Source organism: Talpa europaea (assembly GCF_964194135.1).
Source record: "Talpa europaea genome assembly, chromosome: 13".
Classification (NCBI taxonomy): Eukaryota; Metazoa; Chordata; class Mammalia; order Eulipotyphla; family Talpidae; genus Talpa; species Talpa europaea.
In genome coordinates, this window is record NC_140080.1 from 96798775 (window position 1) to 96809815 (window position 11041).

The 11041-nt window shown below is 49.1% G+C and overlaps 1 protein-coding gene across 1 annotated transcript; it reads right to left on the reverse strand.

Moving 5' to 3' along the window:
- Window positions 1–6911: 6911 nt before the first annotated feature.
- On the reverse strand, window positions 6912–10648 carry CBLN2 (cerebellin 2 precursor; the record flags this gene model as incomplete). Its single annotated transcript, XM_084252157.1, has 3 exons — window positions 6912–7109; window positions 7364–7483; window positions 10292–10648. The coding sequence occupies 3 exons, from the start codon at window positions 10646–10648 to the stop codon at window positions 6912–6914; spliced, it is 675 nt and encodes a 224-aa protein (XP_084108283.1).
- Window positions 10649–11041: the final 393 nt, after the last annotated feature.

Here is an 11041-nt window from a genome sequence, read left to right on the forward strand (position 1 = left end):
CAATTTCCTTTAAAAATCCAGCCCTTGTCATTCTTTTGTGCCAAGGTAATTCAGATGCAATGGACGAAGAGCAGATTAGGACATGATCCACTGATTAGAACTTTCTGTTGGATTTATTGCACCAGATGGCTTAATTATTCTCAACGCTTCTCCATCTCTGTCTGTCAGGGAGACCAGATGTAATTTCTACCTTCTGGTGAAATAGATTCCTAAGATTGAATACAAGAAATGAAATATGAAACATAGACCAAATAACTGAGATAAAACCTTAGTGGAAGTAAATCTGTGTCCCCAAGCACAGGTACCTGCAACCGGTTACCTCTTCTCTCTCTCGTGAAAGCTGGTTTGCAGAAATAGCAAGGTAGAGGCCCGTGGAAGGCATCCCACAGTGGTAAGTTCTCACTATAAATACTTGTTTATACTCAATAGCCACACACACATGCAAACACATATGTGTGTGACTGTGTAAATAAAACATAGCATTCATGCTTTCCACCAGCGCCATTCAAATGGCCATACATTTAAATTTTGCTTCTTCTTAAGTCAGCTCTTCGTTTATGATGTTCATATCATGTAAAATGTGCCAGAGTGCTGAGGGATGTCCCCGGATCAGCCTGCTTAAGAAGGATTTCATATCATGCCTTATTTGTGTGTTGCCTTGTCTGTCTTCTAAAGATGTGATTACTTCTAGCATGTCTCTTGTCTTCCCAGGTAATTCTCCATCTTACCTAAGCAAATATAAAACTGTCCCTAAAGGAACATAAGTTTACCCTTTAGGAATGAAAACAATGGAATTACTTGCATTTGTCCTCATTTCACTTTAATATCTTCAAGGTCAGCTCATGAGCTCATCCTATATCCAGCCATGTTCAGGTGGGAGGAAAGCTATTGGGGAGACTTGGCAGGTCAGGTCGGTGACCAACTGAAGTTCAATATTCAGTGTCAATGCCTAAAGATCATTCTTTTCGTAGGTGAGAAATGTGAGATCACATTGTTCAGTTCAGTAAATATATATTCAAATTCTAACTTTCTACCCATGTTCCCAGCCCACCACCAGTTTAATTGGACATCCTCCAGGCTAGTTTGAACACTATTTTAAACAAGAACAATAAACTCTGCACACACTGAGTATATCTTCATTTCTCTGTCATCATCCAAAAGCACACGGTCTGGCCCCTGGGCAGCAACCCGTAAAGTTGTGGAATGAAAGGGAAGTATCTGTAGTCTTTTCCCAAAAGAATAGATCATTCTTCTAAGTAACATAATTGCTCTTTCCCCTGACAGTTTACAATTCTAGAACAAAAGCTGTGCTATGACATCTTGACATGGTACTTGGGAATATGAAAAAAGACAGGATCACATTTTCATGTCCTGAATTTGTTTTCAGTGATAGACTTCCCTCTGGAAGTAGACTATTTATGATCCAATAGTTACTTGACTATAAAAAAAATAGCAATTTAAAGATAAATAACAATTCTAATGTTAATTTTAAAGCTGGCAGTCATCTAAGAGTCCTGTAAGAATATTGCAAACGAGGGATGTTAGTAATGAGATTGCTGGTTTTTTCCAGTAATGTAGTTATATTTTAGGTATGATTTTTAAGTCAGTTTCATGATAAGCATGCACTCAAGAATACAATAAATGATCAAGGAAAGAAATTCAAGGAAACATTAGGATGTTCTATAGCTGACTGGACTTTGAATGCATGAGAAATTGGTAAAAGGATTTTAAAATACTCTTTTAAAAATTATACTTTAGCAAAATAGGCTACAGTGCCACATTCCGGTATCGCCAACATTCTCAAACTCAAAGTTTTGGGTTTTTTTTTTCCCACCTTAAGTGAATTCAAAGGGATGTCACCATTCCCAAAGAGTGTGCGGGAACAATAATAAAAGCTAAGACATTGCTAGCCAAGTCACACACTGGTAGAGACTCGTTAATAAGTAGCCTCCATTCTGTTAGGACAGCTCCAATACGAAGCAGCATTCTAACCCTGGGGAGTCCTGCCACAGGCATTAAGAAGAGGGAATGAAGATTTCTTTTCCAAATTAAGTTGTCAAGGAGCTCATTTACACTGCACACTGAGTGTATGTGGGCGAACTGATGAAGATGATGATTTATGATGCTATAGACACTTAAGTGATTCTAGTGATGGAAATCCACAGCAAAATCCACTTAGGAAGATAAAACAGAGCTCCTATTATCTGTAGGAGGTGAAACCACGTGGCTTTTGCCCTTACACATTGCAAGTTATCCTACTGGGTTTGGGAATAGAAGGAAAGCTCATTTACTTAGAATCCACATTTTGGTCTAAGGTTATTATACAGACTCACACACATGCCATTTTTTAAAAGTCTATATTCGTTGGCTCTACTTTAAAGGAATTTGGACAAGACTCTTTTCTCTTTTTTGGAAGGAATGGTGAGGACTGGATCTGACTAATCATATCATGGGTAGCTATGCAGCATATCAAACTTAAAAATATCTCTACGTGTAGCCATCCATCTGGAGAAGCAGTAAATAGACATTTTGGGGAAATCTATCTGTAAAAATATATGTTTGAAAAATCTGAGCAAATACATCAATGATCTAGACTAATGTGTTGGTAGCTGGGGATGTCTTCACCATGTTTCATTGAGAAACAAAAAAAGGTAAAAATGATAAAACCAAAATGGGAATTGTTCTTTAACTTCAGTATAGTTGATGGGTTTGGTCCTAAAATGCTAAGAAAATGAGTTTTAAGAGTCTTATGAGACTTGATAAGTCCTGATCTTACTCGAATTTTTAAATGTTTATGATACACAATTTTAGTGGCAATGTGCCAGCTTTAGAAATAAAATACCAATGGCAGGTAAATTCCTACATAAACAAGGCAAATGGGCAAAACTTCATGAAGTTCTGTGGTTAACCCAGTTTTACATTTTTTCATAAATGTTTTCACAGTGAGCAGCACACCCTTTGGAGACACTCAATGTGACCTGCTTCCCCGAGCCCGAGCATATTTACAGCATCTTAAACACAAGGGAAGAGTTTCATTCTTCTGCGGCTATGCGTGAGATTATTATATGCTTCCTACGCTGCAGAAGTAAAATGAACATTAACTACTTATTTTCAGAAACATTCTTGTATTGCAACACTTATTTCCTTATAAAAGTTTGCAAACTTATAGGGACAGGTTGACAGAACATCTTTCTGCTCTGTGTCAGGCATGAGGGAGTATCTTGTGCTTCTATTTGCTTCTTAAAGGGATTCATCAGATGTTCCTCTCACATATTTCTAGCTTCCCGGAGAATGTGGTCAATCTGTCTACTTTATTTTACATCCCATGAGAAAAATCAGGCTTAGACGCTCATTTACAAGCAACTAACATATCTGTAATAGTACTTTGAATGGCACTTCATAAGATCAACTTCCTTGGTAAGACATCCAGGAGATATTACAAATAAAAGCATGGATTCAGCAAAGGGTTTGGTTTGCCTTGTATATCTTTTCTAACTCTGATGCTTGATGAAAACAGATTTGACTAAAGAAAAAAAATTTCCAGACTCAAAAACCTGTGACATCTCTACAGGATTCCATGAGTTTCCAGGACAGTATTCCACAGGCTTCCATTGCCTTCACCCTGAGGAGCCATTGTAAGCGCAAACTTAAAAAATGTAAAGATTTATTAGACATGACTTAAAAATGTAAGGCATTAGGATGCAAAAAAAAAAAAAAAAAGGCTCAGGAATTTCAGATGGTTGGAACAGTTTCTCAGGATTTAGAGCCGAATCACCAGGCTTGTATTCCAATTTAACTATCTTTTAAGTGAAGATAGTATTGTTTTGGTAGCATGTACAGCTTAGTAGGATTAACATTCATTACTGAAAGCAATGAAATTTACTAATGTCATAATATCAGTGGCTCATTTTCTGCTACTGTTAAAAATGTTGTAGCTCTGTGATTGTATAAAATCTTGTTATTTTGCACTGGAAAGAAAGGTGGGCTTGAACCACGCAAGATAAATAGCAACCAACAATTGAGCTAATAGGTAAATGCAAAGATTTTGATATGCTCACGCTATCATCATTCCTAATCAAATTAAACTTCAATACAGTGCCACAGTTTTTAATGGGCTACTTGAGAGTATAGAAATTTCCCTTCCTGCATGGCTAGCGGACATTTATTTTAAATAGTTGTCATAAATGGCATGCTGAAAGGCCCTGTTTTAAATGGTCTGGCAACCATGGGCCTGAGCTCTGGGGCCCTCTGGGCAGGCCTGACCCTGGCCTGGGGGTCAAGAAGGTGGCTGCCTTATGGCGCTGTTGGGGCACCAGCCTCCAAGGAAGGGCTGCAGCTATTACAAATGGCTCTTTTTTTCCCAATGTAAAGAATATATGTTTCAGATTGTGAGCTGACCTACGTATTTCTGTAGACCATGCACATGTGCTTCATCTACCACAAAGATCCTTGGCTGAGTAGCACCCAGGGGTGAGAATGTCAGAAAAACTGTCGCCTCCAGTTTGGCTCCTGCCTAATGCAGTTTCTGGCAGCCATCTCAAAAAATAAATAAAATATAGGAGTGGAATAAACCAAATGAAGTTGCTTTCCTGGTATAAAACAACTCCTGAAAAAATGTACTTTTAGATTGGCAATTTAATAACTTATTTATTAGACAATTTAACCAAATGACAGCCTGTGTGTAATAAAGTTGTAAATACAAAGAACTGTTTTACATATTAGGAAGCAATAAAAATAGCAAATGTTCATCCATCTTTCCGTCTCTGAAGTGCTGGCTTAAGATTTGCAGTTTGTTTCAAATTGAACAGAAGGGGTTAGGAATGAGGGGCAGAGAACGAAGTCACATGGGCAATAAAACCCAGAAATAAGTAGCCAGCGTCCTGCTGTGAGTTACCAGCATTCATAAACAACACTCTCGTTTAAATGTTTGGCTCCTACTTAGAGCCAAAATACTCCAAACTCTTTTTAATGAATACTTCTGGATCTTGTTCCTTACAAAAAAGGAGCAACATTTTAATTCAAATTAAATTCTGCACCTCTTCTACGTTTTATCTACACTAAAACCCACTATCAGACTTTAAAATAATCTTTTTTTTTTATGTCATGGTACCTAATGCATCCCCGTCCTCAAATGTCTTAGAAATCCCTGATGCCATCCTCAAATGTCTATTTCCTTTCTACCGGTGTTCTGATTGAAATATTGGATGGGAACTTGTATCTACATCAGTGATGTTAAGTGATAAAAGCAGATTGCCGATCCATAAAGCCTTTTCAAAGCTGCACGTAGCATCTCCCCTGAAATAAATGTGTATGCACTGAAATGCATTCCAGTGTCACAACCCCAGGCCATGGCTGCACCTGTTTCTGCAGGTGTGTGTTCATGTGTGTATTTCCTCAGGAGGCCAGGGCTTGGGTATCCCAAGTCCTGATGCTTGATCTTTACTTCCACACGTTCTGAGAGCTCGGAGAAGACACGGAGGAGCAAGCCAGACATCAAACCCATTTATTCTGATTCTTAAATTATAACTTTGTATCATCAATATTTTGGTTACATTGTTACACAAATGACAAATTAACATCTGGTTTGAGGTCTCTTCTTTGATTGCTTTGGGATTAGTGCCATTTCCTTAGCAGAGGAGTCCTGCGCCCAGCAACCCTCAGCTGTGTTTTCATAATATTGTACAAGGTGCCGGAATGGGGAGGATCTGCAGGATTGCTCCGAAGCGCCTCCACCACTTGAACTTCAGGGACTTCCAGGTGGGGCCTGCCAGGGCTGGAAGGGCAGTGTGGCACATCTCCTCCCTTGGCAGATCAGAGGAGGGTCCTGAGGGCGAGGAGCTGGCCCAGTTGTCTTCCAAGCACCTGATCCCACAAGCTCACTCGGAGGTGGATCCCAATACCTGAAAACACTGCTGGCAGGCCCCCAGCAGCCCCGCGCCCACGTGACTGGGGACTGGGTGACCACAACTCCCCCCTCATCCAATGTGACTCGGCCACCAGGCGCAGCAGGTTCTAAGCATATTCCAGAGTGTGTCCCAACCCAGCGAAGCAGGCCGTGGGTCCTACAGGTGCATCGGAGAGAATGTCTTGGAAAAAATTAGCAGAATTATTCATTTCTCATGTTTACTTTGATGTGCAGGTATCATTTTTCTGGTTTGGTCTCATCCAAAACAAAATACATGGTATTTTTTTGTTTGGTTTGGTGTCATCCAGGAGTTTAACACACATACACACACACACACAAAAGAAATAGGGGTGAGGAGGGAGAGCTGAGTGTGTGTGGGGGGTGGGGTGGGAGTAAAGCTCTTTGAGGGAAAAAAACAAAACCACACACACACAAACAATACAAAACAAAAGTCGCAGTCCGAGTGCAAAACTTGCTTCTCCGGATAAAGCACTTCTTGACAGGTGTACAAGCCCTGCCCACCCCCCCCCAAGCCTCCCTGCGCCCCGGGGAGGGTACAGGAAGCAGGTGGAGCCACTCTATCTCTTAAGGCTGCACAGACACACGGAGAGCACAATTCCAGGGCTGGCCCCCAAGTTGCAGGCTCTGTCCCCCAAGGCCCCCATCCGTCCTGGGGTGGCGGCACTCCTGGGGGCACCAACACCACGAACAGACAAAAGAAGAGTCACCGGTCCCCACAATAAAATCCAATATTGACTTTACAATCACGGGGACGAATTCGCTCAAGTCGATCCTTTCAAGCCTCCTGAAGACCTTGTCCTCTAACGCTAACGAGGCCAGTTCCCGCGGAATGGTCGCTATTCAAAGGAAAAACTGGAGATGCAGACGGAGCTCGTCCCCTGACGCCATCGGTCTGGTGGAGGCTGGAAACAAGGTGTCCTGATCGGACGAGTTCGGGGCCTTGGGGAGGACGGATTCCGGGGTCCAAGCAACGTGCGGCCGCCGCTTACAGGGGAAACACCAGGAAGCCGGAGAAGGTGGAGTACTTCCAGCCGCCCATGAGGTTGCCCCGCTCCAGCTTGAGGTGCACCTTGTCCTCCCTCTCCATGAGCAGCAGGACGCCGTTGCTGGCGGCCTCCCGGGTGACGTCCTGGTCCCCCGCGAAGGCTGAGATCACCGGGTACCCATTCTGCATTAAACTGACCTAAAATGCAGAGGGGAAAGCTCAGCAGGACAGCAAGGACCCCCTTCTGCACACCACTCCTCTTCGCCACCCCCCTCGGAGCCCCCCATTCCTTAGAGTCCAGCCGCCATCCAGGGCCCGGGCCCCTGAGGCCTCAGCTGCTGCTCCACCCAGACCCCAGCTGGCCCAGGTCTGGGGGGCCCAGTGCACAGAGGGTGGGGCCTGCAGGGGGGAGGTGCGACCCCCACCCAAGGCTCCCGCGGGCCGTGACCTACCTGGATGGTTTGTCTGTTGTAGACCTTGACCACGTGGAAGCTGAAGCTATAGATCCCCTTTCTCGGAGCTACAAATATACTGGAGGCGAGGTCGAAATGGTTGCCAATATTCACTAACACCTGCAAAAGAAGGGGACACAGCACGTCCCGCCAGGCCTGGGCGCGGCAGACTCCCCGCCCGGCCGTGACCTCGGGCCGCAGGAGCCCAGCCTGGCCGCCCGGCCGCCCAGGGAGGAGGCGCCGCCGCAGTGGAAACTCCCCTGAGGAACTGATTTCCAAGGGATTCTCACAGAGGGTCATTAATAAGGATGATCTCAAGACTATCCTATCGATGCACTGAACAGCGGATGAAAGTTCTGTAGGTTGGGGGCAAGGCAGAGTGCGCTGCTAGAAAGACAGGAAGGTGGAAAAGCTGCAAAGTGAGTCTGAGCAGGTCTGGGGGGCGGTGGGGGCGTCCACATCAAGCTGTGACAGTAAGAGGCGCCCTCCCGCTGGGCAGAAGGGCCAGGTCAGGTGCTAACTTCCAGCGGAGTCACTGCTCAGGTGAGGAAGCCCAGTGTGAGGGGGGTGCATACAGTAGGGGCTCACTAATGGCTCTTTAGGGAAGAGCAGGGGGCACAGAAGTGGCAGGGCCTGTCTTGGCTCTTTCCTCTGAGTCGCCTCCCCGCACATTCCCTGGGTTGAACCATGACGTCATGCAAATCAACTTGATTAGATGAAGGGAGCGTGGAAACCCTCCGCTCCACTTGGGGATTCCACAGGCTGCAGGGACTTGATGAAATTGGCCACGAATCCGGACCTCAGGGTCCTGGCAGTGGCTTCTCAGAGTGAAGGGGAGAGGCTTCCCAATGCCACACGCAGAACTTAAAGAGTGGGGGGGTCCCACATTATGAGCCAGTCTCATTTCAGACATTGCACACTGGACCTGGACACACTGTCCACCTCCTGTCCACCTCTGTCCACTGTCCCACTCACAGGCCAATGCACAGCTGGATGAAAACAGTGCAATGACCCACCCTCTCAGCTGTAAAACACACAGCCAAGGACAACATTCTGGACTAGAGACTGTCCCGGGAACAGAAAATAAACCTTAACCTTTTGCTATTATTTCTTACTCACTCCAGGTAAACAGCATGCAGTTCCCAAAGCCATTTACATGCTGCCAGCGGCACTGGGGGCCTGTGCTAACATGGGGGACCAGCCTGCATCGGCTTCTCCTCAGAGCACCTTGCAGACCCCCAATGGCAGGACCCCCAGCGACACGCTCTGGGCTTCACAGTCAAAGATGGGGCCCTTGGGTGCCTGTTCTGACTGTCCAGGGCTCTGCCCTCAGTTGGCCTGACATGCAGTTCTAAGGAAGACGACTCCTCAATCCCAGCCCTTAGACTCAACCACCTCGACTCCCTCACCTCAGTGGCAAATTCAGGCTCCTGCTGTAGGTGGAAGAACCTTCAGCAGCCCCGACACTCCGCTCTTGGTCACTGCCCCGGGGCATCCGGGGAAGCAGCCCCTTCGCCTACAGCTTATGCAGGTGTGACAGCAGAACCCTATCACAACGGGACCTGCCCAGTGTCACTGTCTTGGCACCAGAATGAAATGACGGGTGGGAAAGTGCTGTGAAAACTATTTGTAGGACATCGCAATGCAAATAAAATAGCAACCGCAACAACACACCAGGAAGATCTTAGAGAGCACACAGGCACCTCCTAATTACTCCATCCTGATCTCCTCGTGGGTACCCCCTCCAGATATTTCAATGCCTTCTCAATTAAAGCAGACGAAAGAGAGATTTCCCCCTCCATGTACCAAAAAAAAGAAAAAAACACCAAAACCCAAACTCCAAACACATATCCTTAACGAGAATGAGAACAAATAAATATCCCTCACTAGCCTGAAGAGAGCAGCTTCGCTTTCTGAGCGTGGATTTCTCGGATGGGGCCGAGAGATGGGCAGTCGGTGGCTAAGTGCAGTTACCGCTCAGCACCAGTCCTGCGAGCAGCGCCGCCTGAGGATCCATTTTGTGGGAAGTATTTTGGCACAAGGCAAGGCCTGACCAGCCAAAGTCTGAACCCCACTATGTGTTCAAGTTGTTTCTGAAACACAACAGCAACCCAGGGGGGTTGGGGGGCAGGAAGAGGAAGGTCACAGCCTCCACTCCTGGGCTGCAAAACCCAGAGGTGGGATGGCAAGGCCAGGTCCTACCACTGGCATTTCTTTTTTGAAATAAATGTGTGAAACCAAGTGGCTTAGGGCACTGAGGTCATCGCTTTGTCCTTTTTCAAAAAACTGCAGGCAAGCCTGCTCTCCACCTATGTCTCCACGCCGCGCAGCCTGTTCTGAGCCTCCGCATTGCACAGGGCAGGCCCCTGCTCCACTCGCACGAGCACAGCGACCAGGGCTGTGTTTAGGCAACCTGCCCTGCTCTTTCCTGAGCTCTCTCACCGCTGCTTTTCCTGGAAGAGCAGCATCCTTTCAAAATAGCCAAAGGCTCCCTCTTTCTGAGAACGGGCTGAGACTTCTGGAAAGTCCCCTTCCTGAGCAAGAAGCGTTGTAAACGCACCCGGGGAGGCCGGCCTGGCCCGGCGCCTGCAGCCCACAGCACAGGGGCAGCCCCTCCCCACCCCCGCGCCGCGCCCGGCGCCCAGGACAGCCCGCGGCCCGCGTGCCCTTTCGGGGAATTGTTTCAGTCTCGCAGCTCTTCCCTGCTCGGGGAAAGCAGGGGCGATTTTACGGGCCTGCCAGCTGGGCAGGCGACGACTGAGCTGCCAGTCATGAAAAAGCTACCCCTGGAAAGAGGGAACCCGGAGGCCGAAGGCGCCGGGCCGGGCCGGGCCGGGCAGGGCGCGGGAGAGCCGGGGAGCTCTGCGCCCCGGGAGTCCGGCGCGTCCTCGGCGCCCGGCGCGGGGCGAGGGCAGGCCCGCGGCTGACCTGGTCGAAGTAGATGGTCATGGTGCGGTTGCTCATCTCCGACGGCTCGTGGTTGGTGCTGCGCGTGGCGGAGAAGGCCACCTTGGCGCTGCCCGAGCGCACGGAGATGCCCAGCGAGGAGGTGACGGCGCCGTCGGCCGAGGGGCTGGAGTCGCACACCACCAGGCACTTGCCCTCCAGCACGATGGGCTCCGTGTCGTTCTGCGCCCGCACCGGGCAGCCGGCGGGCAGCAGCAGCAGCAGCAGGGCCAGCGCCGCCACCAGGCAGGAGCCGCCGCCCGCCGGCCCGCGCAGCGCCCCCCGGCGCCCGGGCATGGTCAGCGGCGGCCCGCGGGGAGCCCGGCCGGGCGCCGGCATCCGGGCTGGGGGCGCGGCGCGCCGGGGCCGAGGCGGGCTGGGGCGCGCGGGGCGCGCGGGGGCGCCGAGACGCACGGGGCCCGGGGGAGCCGCTTCTGGCCTGGGTCCCCGGCCGCGGCGCTCCGGGCCAGGGTCGTCCTCGGAAGATCGGCGCCCACGGACCTGTCAGGGCAAAGAACCCACACCCTAAGAAGGGGGGTGCCGCGGGGGGGCGGGGAGCAGAGGCCGGCGGCGCCCGGACAGGATCGCGCGCGGCCCCTCCCCTCCCCGTCTGGCACCGAGTCCCAGAAACACCCCGGCTCCCCGGGCGGGGGTCCCCCGGGCGGCAGGGCGGAGCGCGCAGGGCCCCCACCCCCGCCCCGACCCGCCCCGACGCGGCCGCGCCCCCGGCCC